The sequence below is a fragment of the Episyrphus balteatus genome, chromosome 1 (genome assembly GCF_945859705.1).
Source record: "Episyrphus balteatus chromosome 1, idEpiBalt1.1, whole genome shotgun sequence".
NCBI lineage: Eukaryota > Metazoa > Arthropoda > Insecta > Diptera > Syrphidae > Episyrphus > Episyrphus balteatus.
Window position 1 is genome coordinate 54,262,376 of NC_079134.1, and position 18,157 is coordinate 54,280,532.

At 31.0% G+C, this 18,157-nt stretch overlaps 2 protein-coding genes across 2 annotated transcripts; one reads left to right on the forward strand and one right to left on the reverse strand.

Moving 5' to 3' along the window:
- The first annotated feature begins 1,577 nt into the window (after nt 1-1,577).
- On the forward strand, nt 1,578-7,835 carry LOC129920935 (uncharacterized). The gene is made up of 9 exons (XM_056002486.1): nt 1,578-1,863; nt 1,960-2,091; nt 2,534-2,690; nt 2,752-2,952; nt 3,015-3,163; nt 3,228-3,358; nt 3,955-4,105; nt 4,163-4,276; nt 7,517-7,835. The coding sequence occupies exons 1-9, from the start codon at nt 1,759-1,761 to the stop codon at nt 7,664-7,666; spliced, it is 1,290 nt and encodes a 429-aa protein (XP_055858461.1). The 5' UTR covers nt 1,578-1,758; the 3' UTR covers nt 7,667-7,835.
- LOC129920932 (protein yellow) lies at nt 7,708-16,282 on the reverse strand. Its single transcript, XM_056002484.1, has 2 exons — nt 14,789-16,282; nt 7,708-9,132 (listed from the first exon to the last, which is right to left on the reverse strand). Exons 1-2 carry the CDS (start codon nt 15,099-15,101, stop codon nt 8,045-8,047), a joined length of 1,401 nt encoding a protein of 466 aa, XP_055858459.1. The 5' UTR covers nt 15,102-16,282; the 3' UTR covers nt 7,708-8,044.
- Nucleotides 16,283-18,157: the final 1,875 nt, after the last annotated feature.

The window sequence follows — 18,157 nt, forward strand, 5'->3', positions numbered from 1 at the left end:
AAAAAATTAAACATCAAAGTCTCCAAAACATAGCCGTTTAAACAGCTTATATCTTGAGTTCTTTTCATCGCATCATGCATAAGGCTATTAAACTGTATACTCACATTTTGGTTATACCTCCACTCCCAAAATTTGCTGTGGGCTCTCGGTCTAATGTAATTTGATTAACAAATATAAAAATATCAAGAAAAACATTATGCGAGTTTGAAGTGATATAATTTCTAAACTAAGCATGATACAAGAAAACTTTGTAGGACAATTTTTTGTAAAATAGCCTCGGGTACAATTTTGTAAAACATAATTTTTTTCTTAAACCTACCGTTTTTAGAATAAAAAATGTTGTGACCTTTGACCCCTTATAATGAGACTAGCGGACAGAGGAAACTACAGAACTTTTCACAGATTGTAAACCACCCTAACACCAAGCTGTATACCAAAAATCAGCCTGTTACAAATTTTTTCCTTGCAAAGATCTATTTTTCCTGGGCTATAACCCAACAAACCAATAAACTCGAAATTCAAAATTTTGCACATTCATGCTTCTGGCATGAAAGGGACGATACATATATATCCTCCCTTTGATTCTTTAAATTTTTCGACCTCCGTGTGTCTTCAATAAAAAAGCAGCCAGAAACTTCAAACTGTGAACATTTGTTGAGCAAGTCCAAAGAATTCATTTTAGAAAATTCCACATACCGAGGAAAAATGTTCAATTTCACTTCTAAAAGGGGCCTCCTATTTTCAGTAAATTATTATAAAATATTATACAGCACTTGGTAGAGTGTTAGAACTGCTAATTTATACAAAGGAAACATTTTAAAATTTGGTAATTTATATGTTCGTAGGGGCGTTATGAGCTCCCATTTCATCCATGAAATTTTACTATTAAACAACTGACTATTAAAAACCATATTATGAAACATCAAACATTTTAGGTTTCTTACGAAACGATAACACGTTGGTTCATAGTCCCAACCAGGAAGGCCGCTTTTGTTCTACGGTTACAACTTACAACCTTGAGATGTTTATTTTTGGTGTACTTCTTACGGCATCTCTGATGCTGAATGCTGCTAGAACCTGCCAATCTTTTGCGATTTTAGTCTTCCGACGGACGTCGAAACTCCTCACAGTACTCGGCGATGTGTATTGTGTTGGCGATGGGATGGTTTGGTTATCCCCATTCGTCCTACTACTACCAGGACCCCATTTCATAAAGCTATTAGTCTATATCAGCGAATTTACTAATATTTTCTCAATATTCAATAGAAATGCTATAATGCTATATAGTTTAGTAAAATTAAGCTTAGGTAGTGTTCAGTGTAGTAGAGAAAAAAATATTCTATAATTTTGGTGTAATTTCATTGTGTATTTATACAAAATGTTTGAAGCAGTCCCCAATAGAAGGTATTCTGTATGTACATATGTAGGTATTAACTGAAGTGGTATTTAACCCTAACGCTATTAATTGAAAAACGATACAATACGAGGTTAACCTCTTGTGTCAATTGATTTCAACAAATTATTATTATTTAAGATAACATTTAATATAAACACTGAACTTGTTGTATTCGTCTATCTAACTTAATATGAAGTTTTTTATCTATATTCTACTACGAGTAGGTACCTATGTTATACTATATTTACCGTGGGAAATGCAACAGAACTCCGAAACGAGATTGTTCCGCTGTTAGATAAAATAAATAAAACGCAAAGTGTAGGGGAAATCTTAATGCAAATAATCAAACTCTAGTTCAAAATATGTCGGGCTATTGGACGGATCTGCGAAACTGGGTCCTTCGTGATCCTGGAAAACTTATTCGCTATATAGTTTTATTTATTTGTAGTATTGTTGTTATTGTTCAGGTATTTTCATTTCTTGTCCTTTTTAGTTAAAGTCTGTTAAGTGAAAGTGGTATAAAAGAAAAAATTTTTTTTTACGATATGCTAATATTTTTGCAGTTATATGAATGTTTTTCAAAGCTTCGAAATCCACCGATATCTACCCATTCTTATTATAATTTGAATGATACGATTGAAATGCCAGCTGTTACAATTTGTCGTGAACCACCATATAAGGAAAATGTATTAGCAGTAAGTAAATTTGGTAAAAATTAAACTAAATTCCCTCATTTATTTATGACAAAGAAGTTAGCGGTGTTTGCAATATGTAGTTTCAATCCCGATTACGATTTAAGGATATATATACATTAGGGTGGTCCTTGTATTGTTTTCTTTTTTTCGAAATTCCACGGTGGAACTGCTAAGTCTCCCGCAATACGAAAAATGTTTGACATGAAAATTTCACGTTGAACCCAGGAGGGGAAGGAAATCTAAATCAATTATAGGGAAATTGTTTCTCCACATTTCCAACCGAATGGCGGCTATCCAATTTCATGTCCCGAAAAACCACCCTAATGTACATACATACATGTGTATATGTACAACGCAAGTTGTTCTGTATCTAGGAGAATTTTATTACTAGATTAAAATTTTGTGAGTCATCTAATAACAACCTAGAAACATGTAATTTTAGGATATATTTGACGATCCAAATTGCTATCATCCAAAATACACACAATGCTGGACATCATTCCCCTTCGATAAAATTCCACTAATTGATGTTTTTATCAATGGTACCTTTGAGCAATCTGAAACATTTCAACTTTATGGATACAATAACGAGAAAACAAGTAAGCATAATATAAACTTTATTAAAAAAAAATAATCAAGTATTATGAATATATTTGAAAGACGTAGATATAACCAGCAGCATACACTTTAATCTTGGAAGATGTTATACTATACGAGCAAAATTTCCCTCGAAGCGGGTATCAAAAAATTCGGGCTTTTCTATGATGTTAAGACATCATGTTTTAAAAAAAGATAGCTTACAGTATGAAGCTGAGCCAGGGTGGCATTTGTACGTTCATGATTCTAAGGAAGAGTTCACAGGTTTCTTTTTTTTTATGAAAAAGTGATTTTTTAGTACATTTAAAAGTTTTTTTTTATTTAAGAAATAAATATGAAAGCATCAGGTCGTGTTGAGTATGTTTTTGCAGAGATTGATGAAGAAATTGAAATAAAGCTACAAAGTCAACATTTTAAAACAGTTCCCACAATTGATTACGCATGTGATAGCAGCAAGGGTTATAGTGATTTCAGAGTAAAGTGGTAGCCTACAGTGAATATAAATGTTTTAGATATTTTTTTGCTTTATTTATTTTTAGTGTGGAGAGACTTGCATATGGAAAGAAGTAACTGATTTGTCAGATTGTACTGGACCATGGATGCCGAGTGTACAAAAAAAGTCCTGTGAAAGTTATGATTCTATGAAAAACCTTACAGTTTCATATCAAACGTACTAAGATTGTTTAAAGATACACTTTTAACCCCTTTTGGTCCCATGTGACATTTCTGTAACAAACCGAAAAACAAACTATATTTTTCCTTTTAAAGCTTCTAACATTATCTTTAAGTATTGCTCTATCGAAATAGTACGCCCCTATTTCTAATAAAAATGTTACCAATAGTTTTTAATTGGCAGTTAAAGTTGAAAGTTGGGCTTCTTTTGAAAATAAGCAAATTTGTGTAAACACTACGAAATTCAGAAAAAAATAGTTTTTCTGGATAAACCAACGGGGTTTTATTTTTGGATTTTAGGAAAGCGCCTAGAAATAAATACTAGATAGTTTTTTATATAAAAATAAATCATTTAAAACTTATTTTTTTTCTCCCTAAATATTGAAAAAACTAAGTAAATAATGAATTTATTGAATTTTTAAGAAATACGTACATATTTTATTATAGGCAAAAGCCAGTCGATTGACGTTATTAATTTTAAAATTTATGATCTTAGGCTACAAGGGGTTAAAAAAGTTTATTAATAAAATAATAATTCTAACTTAAAGATACAAATTTATTGAGCTTCATTAATTATTTTTTTTTTGTTATAAGCAAATATAATAATGAAGACAATCCATCTTGTGAATGTGTGGAACCATGTTATTCAAAAATATTTTCAACTTATATTCAAAACCGAAAGTCATTTATTCAACCAACACCGACAACGCAAGTTTGGGTGTACTATACATCCAAACTAATAACGGTTATTAAAAAAAATAAGTATATTTTTAAGCAATTGAATGAATTATTTTTTATTTAGATGATTGAAGATAGGCCAAGCTATGATTCGACACAGTTTATTGCCGATATGGGAGGAACACTGGGATTTTTACTAGGACTTTCAGTTCTTGGACTTATTGGTATCTTAGAACACGTAAGTTATAAAATTAAGTTATAAATGTATGTATTTTAATTTAAATAGCGCAAAATTTTAAACAATTAAGTAAATTGCTAAAGTCATTTTAGTAAGTTACTTTGCCAAAAAGCGGACTGATTCTTAACTTAGTAACTTACTAAATGGCTTTAGCAATTTACTAAATCTTTTAAAATTTTACGCTAACAAAACTTATCCCTTATTTACTTAATTCAAATCTACATACATTATACAGTATTCCGAATAAATTCATTTTTTAATGCTGCTAAAAAGTTCATTTGCGTACACACAGCCAAAATTAACATTAGCCCTGTTCCTTTGGGAGGTGGCAAAGTACTACTAGTAGTTTACTATCGATTTTCAATGGAACGCACTTTCAACAAATTCAATACAAATCGTATCTACTCGGGAAGAAGAGCATGAGTAGATGATAGTACTAGATTAACCAAAACATCTACTATTAGTAGGCTACCACCTCCAATGGAACAGGGCTATTGTTTGCGAATGCTAGTAAAAATAACCTAATACATTTATAACCTAATAATTTATATTCATATTCACTGTGGCGTATGCGCTTTTTTGTTTTTATTTTTAATAACAAGCTCACAAAAAAAAAAAAGAAATAGTCAGTACTTTTGACCGGACCTGACTATCTTTAATAAGGGTGCTTCTTAAAAATCAATTTTCGAAATTTTAATGGGACACCCTTTCATTTTGTTCTTACTGCCTTAAATATAAATTGGGTAAAATTTGGTCCAGTTTAAACACGTTCTAGGGGTCGCTACCACAATTCAAAGTTTTGAAAAATATACCAAATTTTGTTTTTTTTTTCTCAGAAAATTTTAAAATTTGTAATCAGAATTAAGTACTTTATATTAAATCTTTAAGTGTTTTGAAAGAAATTTTGACAAAAATGCAGTGGAATAAAAATGAAGTTTAAATTTGAATATTTTTGAATTTGACATTTATTTGTGTTATTCTGTAGAATAGCTAACTGAGTGATCTTTCTTAATTGAAAAATTCAATGATTTTATCTGATTGCTTATGAGCCTAAAAACTTTATTCGACAGACAGTTAAGTGACTGTTTATTAGAAGATTGAAAAATCGGGTCTTAAGCGTACTTTGTATTGTGACAAAAAAAATTTTGTTGAAATTGATTTTTTTTTTTACTTAAATCTTTAATGAATGGTAGCGACCCCTAAATTTTAATATTAAAATCGGAAAAAAATTCCATATATGTACTATGCTTATATGGTAGAACATATTGCAGGGGTGTCCCATTAAAAAATCGAGAAAAAGATTTTTTCGACCATATAAGAAGCACCCTTTCGTTATTTATTTTATCGGATTGAGTCCGAATCTGAAATCAGTTTTGCCATTTATTTTGAAAGTATGATAAGTCCAAGAGATTTTTATTTTTAGATCTTTCGGTCCAAAAAAGAAACAATTTATTTTCTTAATAATTTTTCAAGCAAAGATAAAAATTAACTCAGTTCCAATAAATCTAAGTATAAGAATTAAAAGTACCTAATCGAAACTTTAAACTTAAATAATTTATGTTGAACATAAATTCTTATTCACTACTTCTTCCTCTGCTTAAATTGTCACATAAGAATTTATGTTGAACATAAATGCAGTTCTCAAAACTCTGTTTGTTACTTAGGCTAACGATAAAAGCCGCTTAAGATAAAACAGAGAAAAAGGCTTGGGGGCTTCAGCAAGGTGAAAACCCAATACATGCGATGACGCATTAATTAAATTTGACATGAATATTTTAATGGTCACGCTAAACAAAACCAAATATATTCCAAGAAAATCTAAACCTAAATTTATGGGAAAAAATAGTTTTTTATTGATTTGGATCAGATATCAGTATCAAAATCATCGGTGAACAAAATGCTAGAATTATAAAACTTGGTACAATTATTGTTGTAATCGAATTAGTCCTTTGGGAAAAGTTCTGAAGTTAAAAAAGCGGCTCCATAAGAGAAAGAGTCTCTTTAGTCCGGTCATTTATAAATTATAATCTGACCCATCAGTTTTTCACCACCCAATTTTTATTTTCTAATATTATAGCGAATTGGTCGAAAACCAAAAACTTGAGTGGATGAGTTTTCGTAATTGTGAAGTTCAAGTTTAGTTGCCATCTTTGATCAAAACAAAATTAAGTAAATCAAAGCCTATATTTTATAATGACAATTTGTTTTTCCATATTTTCAATAAAGAGGAAGCTAAATGTCAACAAAGTATAGAATAACTTTATAACAAATGTCCTTAATTTTAAATATTACTTTTAATTTTTCATCATTTTTAACTTTTAGTTATTTTTTTAATTATTGAAAATGTCGAAAAATTTGTCAAAACATAAAATATAGGAAATTAAATTGAATAATTTTTGTTGTCTTACAATTTGCACGTTAAGGAAATATTAGGGACTAGATATTTAGGCAACGTCATTTTATGAACGGAAATAAAGGTAAATTGACTAAATTTGTTTGAATGTTTCATTATTGTCAAATATCGAAATTTACTTAAGATTTTTACAGACCGCATGTGGCAGACACCAAATTTCACTATTCTTTAATAAATAAATATTATTAATTATAACCGATAAAGCACTTTTTACTCGTTTTTCAAAAAAATAGATTTAATTTTGCTAACGTAAATCATTAATTAAAAACAATCAGCTGTCATGTTGACAAAAAAAACTTTCCTAAATGTTTAGGTAAAATTTTCTTGCCTAACTTTCCAGTCAGCTTTCCAATAAAATTACCTAAATTGGAAGGATTTTTTTTGACAGTTGACCAATCAGAGAGCGAGAAATTACCTAAACATTTAGGGCCTAACGTTTCTGAACCTGCCCAATGTTTTTCTTACGACCAATAAAAAACAATACATATATTTGACAAAAACTAAATTTGAAGATGGCGGCTAAAAGATGAACTCCGCAAGTGCGAGTGGTTCTTGACCAATTCTCTATCGTCTTTCATATAAGAAAATAAATTTGGGTATGGTACAGTTGGGTCACAACTCACAAGTATACATTTTATGAAAGCAATGGACCACTTGCTAATTCAATAATTAATAGCTATTTGTATATCCCATTATTTTTAATTTTTTAAATACCCCGGAGCATATTCTATTACAAATCAAACAAATCTAGTTTTTGATTTTATTATTATTGTGATACCAAAATGCACTCAAATTAATTAAATCACCTTTGTATTTTTTATCTTCAGCTTACATTATTGATTTTCGGAGGTATAATAAAAAAGATACAACTCAAAGAAGAAAAACGCCTTCAAACCGAAAAAGAAGAAGAGGAAAGACGATCTAACAACAGTGATACGACTTTGGACGTTTCTTCAATAGCTAAAAATAGATTTTAAGAAACAAAGATTTAATGCAAAATAAAACTATGTAGGTATAGTTGTTTTTGTTTTTCTATGTCTTCTTAAAAATCTATTTATTTATGACTAATATTCTTAAAAAATATTTCACAATTCTTAAAAATAACACAAACATTTACTAAATATAAAAAAATAAAACACTTTGTATCTACATATAATCTAAATCTTTCAATGTTTAAAAATAAATTGTATTATTTCTTACTTAAAAATCCATTCACTGTTTTATTGATTTAAATGATTATTATTTACAATAAAAAACCACTTTTTTTAGTAAGCTAATAAAAGTAGTTATGATTTACTTTAATTTTAACTTTTATACAAATATTTTTTAATATAAGTTTCAAAACTTATATTAAACTACAAAACCAATTTTATTGCAATGCAAATAGCAAGCAAAACTTGAGAAGCGAAAATAGGGCTACAAGATGACATTGTTCGATTTGGTCTTAAAATATCTCCAAGCTTATTAATAATGTCGGGGAAAGGTTTTGTTTTTATATCACAGGCTGTGTTTTCTATTGCATCCTTGACATGTGCTGTTAAAATTCTAAAATTAAAGTCTCCTGGATATAATTCCGAATAGATAAATTCATGAAGTCGATCTGAAAGAACCCATAAACGATCCTGATCATCTACTTTCACATCATTTGGGAAAACCATTTCTACGGGACTCATATAGACACGCCCTTGTGATTTGATTGTGTAAGCCCGATTTGATGTCTTCCAGCATGCAACTGCATTTAAGTTGGGCAAAGCATAAAATAGAACTCCAGTTAATTGATCCAGGAAGGCAGCTCCAGCTTGAGCATTAGGACCTCTTGATCCAAGAATTTTGAATTCTTTATAAATTGAATTTGAAGTGACGAGAGTTTTATTACGCAAAATCATTGTTGATACTGAAAATTCCATTGTAGAGCTCAAAGGATGAAAGTATAGGGTCGCATAGCCATCAGGTTGAGCTTTAGACAGGGCTAATCCAAATAAACCATCATCCCATTGAAAATTAATTCCACCGATACTGTAATTGCCAGCAAGTGGGTCTGGATGAAAAAAGTTATGATGAACTCTCCATGATTCTTGACTCTTCCAAGAATAGACTACCAAGCCTGGGGCTGCTAAATCGCTTGCATATGCAAATGTATTGTCACAGTCACCATCTTCAACAGCAATGTTAGCGAAAAAAGACTTTTCTTTCATGTGATCTTTTGGAAAAACGTACTTTCTCAGGAGATTATCATTATGTAAATCATAAACCAATAGTTGAGCGGATCCATAAATAGTTGATTTGTCTAAAATATTGGCAATTCTTGAATCTAATACCCACAAACGACCACATCTATCAGCGCGTACTCTAAACGGCGATACTAATTCAGGTGAGTCTTCGTTAAAATTGTGAGCCTCCCAACTGGGAAATGGTGTTAGAGCTGGTGATTTTGTTGTATTATCTAAAAGTATATAAAAATTTAATAAATAATATTTAGGTATATACAATAAGAAAAATTAAACATATATGAATATGTACAAAAATAGCAAATATGTATATGTATACCTATGTTCTTGTAGAAGAATATTGGTTTTTTTTTACCATACTACAAAGAAGACAAAAAACGTCCTTTTCGTTAAAAAACGTAGATTTTGAATTTCACTTTCTGATGTTCACAAACCAAACTTAATCGACATATTTTGAGCCGTTTTTGGAAATTCTTAATAATTCGAATGAGATACCTCATTGTAAAAACGAGATGTATAAAAACGAAAACAGCAACCTTGGAAAAAATACAAAGAAAATTCAAAGAAGTCCGTTCACTTTGAACTGGGACTAGTTCTACAATTTTTTGAGAAAAACTAATGATCCAGTTTTGTTGAAAACATCTAGAAAAATGTATATGGAAGGAATCACTTCTTAAAAGAGATATTAAAAAAAACCAAAGTTAACACAATTGCGTCTCCTTGAATCTTAAACAATACACTATTGCACTGTACTGTACACTACTGCACTGTATTTTGTTCATGATTCAGTCAAAATCCATGGATTTTAAACATGCTTAGAACAGTAACATAAACTGCGGCAGTACATTCAGGCAAACCGTTTTGAGGAATCTTTAAATGAAGCATTATACAAGAACGCTATAGATATTGCTATAAAGATTAATATAGATTTCATTGTCGACGTTTTCAGTCTGAACAATCTCAATACCAATTGATCCAAAATTTAAATTTAAAGTTGATTTCTTCTACCACGTAATCGATGTGACGTTATCTTCTCTTGACGAGTGTTTTGGACAGTATCAATCAGCAAGAATTGACGACGAAGTTCAAAAGGATGTAATAGCTTTAGCGAAATTAATATATTCAATCAAACGTCAAATCATACTGATCTCAAACCACTATCAATTTGAAATTATTTAACTTCAAACCATTTGCTTGAATTGTATCCAAATTTAACAACTGCGTTAAAAATTCTCTTAACGTTCCCTGTAAGTGTTGCTACAGGGGAAGCTAGTTTTTCAAAACTTAAAATAACAAAATCATGGTTATGCTCAACAATGACCGAAGAGCGATTAACAGCCTTGGCAACAATTTCCATTGAAAAAGACATGCTGTATCGTATTGAAGAAGAAGATATTACTATTAATTTGTAGGATTTTCTTTATTTTTTTTTTAAGTTTGGGGCGCCAAAATTGAATTTGCTTGGGGCGGCAAAAGTCAAAGGTTTGGCACCGCCGGGAACATTGTTTTTACAGCTGGTTAACAGGCAGTACTAGTGACACCTAAGTAAAAAAAAAAACAGTCTTTACAACCGTTCAAAGTTTCAAGTTCGTAATCTTACATTTTATAACTTAAACAAAAGATGGAATTTGTAACTTGTGAAGTGAAATGGTTTTAAAAAAACAAAAGAACTGATCCGATGAGGGTAATATTTTATATAGAGATGGTTGTACTTGTACCTATCAAAACAGAAAATGTGTGATGTCAGACGCTCTATTCTGTTCTGCAATTAACCACAATATAATAATAGAGCAAAAGTTCCTTGAAGTTAGGCGGTGACAATATTTAGACAACCTTCCTCATGATTTATCTAATATACAACTTGAAAAGAAAATATTCCTATTTATGTATAATATGTAGTGTTCCTTAAAATAAATTAAAAAAAAAACTCTTTTTGTTTCCCTTGTTATAACTTATTGCTGCTTATAATTTTTCATTCATATATATTTTGTTTCATTTCTCTAGGATCCATTAGCTGAATCGAAATTTAAGCACTTAAATTCTACATAAATCCTTATGTGACAGTTTACGCTGAGGAAAAAGTATGGAATAAGTAGGACATAGAGAGATATACCTGATAGTATTTAAGTTCAAAACAATTTATCTTGGCACTATACGTATTTACAAGAAAATGAAGACCATCGATTGGTTAACAATTTACTCATGTTTTGCGTTTCTTACAATAAAAGAGGCTGCTCGCCCGGCTTTGACACGGAATACCTCTGGAATTTTACCACACCAATCGTGCCTGGATGCGGAAGGGAAGACCTGTGGTTTCCGTTATTACTAATAGCCCTTTTTCAGCGTTTTTGCTGTGGCCACCAAGTCTAACTCTAAGCTGACGATATATCAATTCGTTATAAATTGAAATTGCTGTAGACCAAAATTTACCAAAGCACAGTCAAACTACCGCATTTATAATGCTACCCAAACACTGCTAAAGTGTTCTTTAATTAACAAAATAATAAGAATTGTGAAGTTGTCCTTTTCTTCATAATTATCTTTTCAATTCAATTCAACGTACAATCTAAATCAACATAGGTACGATCTAAATAATATCTTCATACATATTTATTATTTCATTGGGCTTCTTCTCCTCCTCAACATGATCTATACCTTCTCTATGATCTTAAATTTGTTAAGTTAATGATAGCTTTATTCGTTATTTCATAAGGTAACAAATTCAAAGAGTTAGATTATTTTTTGTTGGAGTATTCACCTCTAAACCGGATATGTTAACAAAATTCAATTGATTTAAAAACCTTTTCAGTAAAAGTTAAGAAAAAATTCAAACTCAGTTTTTTGTATGTAAATCCAAAATTTTGTTGATATTGTGCATCATTATTATTTTTTATTGTTTTTTTGAACTCATTTGATTGTTTCTGAAACAAAATGTTTGTGTGTGCACTGTGCATTTAACAGAACCAGATTTAATTAAACGATTAAAAATGTCATTGCATTATCAACGTGAATGTAGGTAAGCAAATAAACTGATGAGACCAATGACATCTTAAACCAGCTTACTGTCATTATTATTTATTAAAGACATGTTTTAAAAATGTTAAATCAATAACAAATATTGTCATTTTTATATTTTTATTTTCTTGCGTTTCTGGGCAATGAAAATAATGTAGGTAATGATACTCGAATAATATGTATATTAGACACAAATAAAAGTTATTCATTGACAAACAAAGGAAAAAAATAATGAAAATTATTTTTATTTTTAAGCGGAGTGATTGAATATAATTCAATTCAGAAGTTCAAGTGACCTCAACTCCATAAATGCGTTTCGCCCAGGTATGACAGTGGGCTCATCAGTTAGATGCTGTTATACCCTTACTAAGATGTAAAATTTAGGTCCATGAATTGAATACAGACACTTATAAAAATCACAACCTGAATAGACTGCGAATTTTAATATTTTTGGGGAACATGGATTAGGTGCAAGAATGTAACCAATCCGACGAGAAAAAGTTCAATTGAGATGTTCCAGATTGATTTCCCTGTTATTGGCATGATCTACAAACAGAATAAAAGATTTTTAGTATATGCCAATCTAGATGAGGTTCAGTCATGGTTTTGGGCGATTTTGGTTACCTGAGAAGGATGCCTTTGTCGTTTATTACCACCAGATTGAACGCAATTCAATATCAGGAGATGGTCAGGTCAGTCCTTATTTTCCGGCATTTGGGTATGAAGGCGTTGGATAAACCTTAACAAGATAACGCTCCAAATCCAATCCATGTTGACAGGTAAACTGAGGTCAGTTTTGAGCAGCTTGAAATCCATATTTTCGCCAGATCACCGGCTATGAATATTATTGAAAACTTCTGGTCGATTATAACTCGAGAAACTTCCAAGGAAGGTCAACAATACAACAACAAAGAAGAATTGCAGGAAGTCATCATAGCAGCCTTGAAAACATCAGGTCACGACGAATCGTTGCATTATGATGCCAGAGGCAAGTGAAGAAATATTGATTATAATCTTCCAAAAAATATTACTTTATGAGCCTATTTTTCAATAGCTAGATAAGCCCCAGTTAAGGCTTATTTATTCCGAAGGGGCCGGTTATACAATGAGGGAAAAGCCACCATAAAACAACGTAAAATCAATGAAAACCACATTGATTTAACTATTATTCGGAATGATTTTGCGTTGAAAATGAACATTTTAAAATCAACGTAGAAAAAAGGTTAATTTTTAAAGGTTTCGTATCTTAAAGTCACATACATCAAAGTAGTTCATCTTTGAAATAAAGACGTTTCAACTTCAATTTATTTTCTCCCTCAGTGTAGCGATCAGGAAAATGAACCAGGAAAAATTTTCAAATACATAGATATTTTGTGATGTTTTAATTCGTTTTGAAACACAAATGCTATACCAATCGATTTATCAATGACTCAAAGAAATTTTTTGAAAAAAAAAAATTTATAATGGAACAATTATTTTTTGTTAAAATTGTATTTATTTGTTTTCCTGATACAAATTTATTTTTCGTGCCAGCTGATTGACATTTGAAACAAAATGAAACAAATCGTTCCCGTGTAGTGTTTCAATGTTTTCCTGTTTCACTGCATACGAAAAATTTGTTAGTGTGTATTTCAATAAGGAAAAAGTAGGAGAGTAGGTAGATTTTTCTTGTGTCACCTGACGTAAATATTCCTGATCGCTATTATCGAGCATCAGGAAAAAATATTCAATTTCATACTGTTTCTTATTTCCCGATCGCTATAACCGGCGCCTAAGAATAAAAATTTCTTTTTATATTGACATTTACTCCTTTGATAGTCTAACTGACGATTGAAAAATCACGGCTGAGATCAAAAACAGCAAGCGGTTCTTAAATTATTTCGCACTTTATCGAGTTCAAAAATCCAAAAAAACTTTAAAAAATCCAAAAATTCAAATGATTTGGAAAAAAAAACACAAAAATGCAATTAACCGTTAAGGGACCTTCAATTGGACGCCGAGTACGAACGGCGAAGTGGAGATGCACTTTTTCAAGACATTGATACTATTGGAATATTCCTCGGAAGAGGATAATTTTTTTTTCTTTTCTTTTAATGTTTCAGATGTTGAAGGTGGGAATCGAATCCAAGCCTCCATATATCATATCGCACTAACAATTGCACCAGGGATACCTACACACTGTAGGTATATAAAGTTTAAAAGAACACATATGCAGAGATGTTCACAGGGATGAAACTTCAGTTAAATATAAGTAAGACTAAACTTCATAAATAAACATTAACAGAAAATGCTTCTTGCTCTCGGAACCTAAAAGTTCCATTCAAATTTGCTCCTTCTCCAAGTTTGAAAACAAAAATCAAAAATTAATTTATACACACTATCCATTTTGAACGTTAAGATAATTATGAGCTTCTTTAGTGGTTAGGTCTATTAAAACAATAGGTATCACAATCGACACAACTACAATTACAACGAAATACCTTAAATATGAAGGTAAATACAAACCATACTAAAACTGGTAAGTAATTAAAAATATGTAAATATTTTATATTTTTTTCTAAAATGGTGTGTCCAAATTAATGTATAAAATCGAGTAGAAATAAAATATAGTATCTTTGTGCGCGATCTTCTCCACATTAATTATTCAAAAATTAAAAAACAAACAACAAAGTCTTAAAACCGCGGCTAAAGGTGTGGCTGGGTCATAAAAAAAAAAACATTTGTTGCAACGAATGTCTGAATAAAAAACAAACTGATCTACTTTCGGACTTCTTAAACAATTGGTTATAAATGTTTAGCTAATCTTTTCATAAAACCAAACAACAAGCAAGACAAATAATTTAATTTAAAAGTTACCATTAAGATCAAGGTAAGCCAATGAAGCTGGAACGCCTTCCCTCCATCGTGGCAGCGTCACAAACAGCCTTGAACGGTATACTTCCAAACCGACTGGTATAACATTCTCAGGTATAAATTCATAACTTTCGATTGCCAGCTGTTTAAGTTCCTTACTGGGGTACTTAAAATCGATTTCTTTCCATTCGTATGCAACACGAAGATTATCGTTGCATGCCGCTAATGTCATCAATCCAAAACAGCATAGCAAAATCCCAAGACGAGGTTGTTGTGGCATTGTAGTTGATTGGCAAGCATTATGTTTCAAAGTCATCGCAAGACTTGTGCCTTTTAACACCTTTTATTAAACTTCGCAGGCTTAATAATTTAGTATGTAGCCCAAAAAAGCAGCACTCTTATTTAGACTTTCAAAAAATTCTTGTTAATAAATTTAAATCATTAACCAGTGTGGCAAGTAGTATAATAATAAATAAAATTACACACAGAGAGATTCTTACAACATCAACAAGTAGGTATGATGGACATGTGCAACAGAAAACAGATACATAAACCAGATATTATGTGCTTTTTGATTAAAAAATAGTTATATAACTCAGAAGATTGTCTTTTAAGATTCTGTCGATTTTTTTTTCAAAATTCCGGTCTTTGTTCATTTAAAAGAACACATTTCTGACCGGCTTCATGGAGCTACTTTAACTATTTGTTTTACTAACTAATTCTTCTCTCATTTATTTTCACTTCACGTAATGGTAAGTCAATAAAAATAGGGAAACAAAACATAAAAAAAATATTAACACATTAGATCATAAACTTTCCAAATTAAAAAAAAAAACTTAAGCTTGGAGTTGAAAAAAGTGATAAAGTTACTCGCTCGAACTACTATTCAAGACTGAATCTTAATGTCAGTTTAACCGTCCCGCATTGAGTACGATACGAACCAAAAGATACTTTGATTGATTTGGAGTTGGTTGGTCTTTGGGAGTTCGCACTAACAAGAAGTGCTTGCCTCAAGAGCTTTTGAGTGGAATGGTATAAATTAACATGGTTGCCACTATCGCATTTGAAAAATGTTGTGCCTGTAAGTGGTTAGGTCTTTTAAATGCAAATGTTAGTTAGGCCAATAGTCAATTCTTCACAAGAGGCAGTACCTACCTCTGAAAAAATGGGTTTATAAAGTGAGTGTGGGATAATACGAACCCAGAACTTTGACGTCATTGTTCATTACAATAACCATTGCGCCTCGGGGTATAAAATCTCACCATAAATAGGTGACAGGAGTTTACATTTATAACAAAATGAACACACAGCTGCCGATAAGAATAGAACCTAAAGGTATGACTATCAATATGCATGAGCGCGCATGGGCTTATGTCAAAATGGCATGAGTGAGTTGTCGAACATACAAAATTCTTGTGGGATAGTCATCTCATAATACACACTTCGTAATGAGCGCTTCGTTAACTTTCGTTAAGTATATGTCGTGCGGTCTTAAAGGGGGAAATCCCTCTGGAATTTTTTATTTTTGCATTATAATTAAATTTTTTGCGTAATAAATTAATTTATTAACCGAAAAACTATTTTCAGATAGTCCTGAAAACTACGAGCTTCGAACGTAAATCAAAAACTAATGAAGCTATGGACTTGAAATAAAATGCAAATTACTGGTTAACTTATTGGCCATAGCATGAACCTAAAAGTTCAATTTAATTTTACAATAAATATTTTTTTTAACAATTTTTTTATACAAAAACATTGTGTTTTTTCGTTTTTTTTTGGTCTTTAATTTTTATTTTACATTTTTTTACTAAATTTAGGTTCATAGAATGCGTATAAATATATTTTATTGGAAAAAATTTCTTTTTTGTTTATAAATTGTTTTCTGGACTTGGGCATTGCATGGCGCAAACTGTAGACGCCAACTTTAAGGAGCTGTGGAGCCGCCATTTTGTTTTTATTTTACTTCAAAAAAATTGTATCAATATGTACTTCATAATGTCAATAATATCCTTAGAGGATATAATACACAGTACACATAAAAAGGTAATAATTCCGGAATGGCATTGGTCGCCAGATTGTCAAAACATGACACTTTGGCGACCAATGTCAGCTACCGAATTCTTAATTGTTTAAAATACCGACGAAAAACGCACAAAAACCGATAAACCACACACACCACTAATTTTTAAACAATTATTTACCATTTACCATTTATAATATTTTTAAATGACATTTTATAAATTAAAACAAAAACAAATTTCCTGTTTACTGCGATTGAAATATAAAAATTAAAGGCCGACCTGACAGATTGGTGCCCATTTTTGACAAACAAATTTTGACAACGTTGGGAATATATTACCTTATTATGTGTACTGTGGATATAATATATGGAGTGCTTGTTCCTATACCTAACCTAATACATTGTAACGCCATATGCATGGATAGGGGTCGCTACTTTCGTTTTTCAGTGCGAGTCCGGTTCCGCAGCTGTAAATAAACACGCTTGTTGATGACAGCCATCAAATGAAAATAAAATGGAAGCATGCACTCATCGAAAAACTTAAAGAAACTAGAGCCCTCTATAAAAGCTTCACGGAACTAACAGCACAAGCACTCCATATATTATATCCTCTAAGATAATATCATATACTTTTCCAAATGCTTTCGGTTTTCCAAAAAAAATTATTGAAATAGCTGTCTTCCAGAGGGATTTCCCCCTTAACCAAACGGCATGACTAAATTTCACAGAATAAAATGAAAACAACACGGATGCAAGAGGGATGGAAGAATTCAATTAATTTTCACTTAATAAAAATGTGATAAACGAGGGTAAATTCACAAACGTCAAATTTTTTGGTAGTGATTACGCATCACTGCTTTTTTGCGATGCTGATCGTTGCTCAGCTGATGACGATGCGATGCTGATTGACAAAAAGTTTTACGTTTAAAAACAAAAATGTACTAATAAAAACTCTTTGCTATTGTAATTAAAATCTAGAGCCTCACATTTTATCTTCTACAGAACTTTCTTCCATAATACTGACTTCATTTTCTGTTCCCAATAAATACACTTTCATATATTAATTTGGTTTCTATTAGTTGTTTAATTTGTGTGCTGGTAAAATATTCCCTAAATTTCATTGTCCTTTTCCTTCATTTTTACTATAAATCGCGTCGGCATCACCAAGTTATCAAGAAAATTCTTGATGCTTTTTTGTTTGATATTTGTGCATCAGTTAATCCAACTCTGCAATAGTGAACGATCGACATTTTAAGTGATGCTAATTATTTGCGTTTATGAACGTGCTACAGGAATGATCGCAAATCGTCTCTGCAGTAATGCGTTTGCAGGGCTGCCAGAAATCATGATTT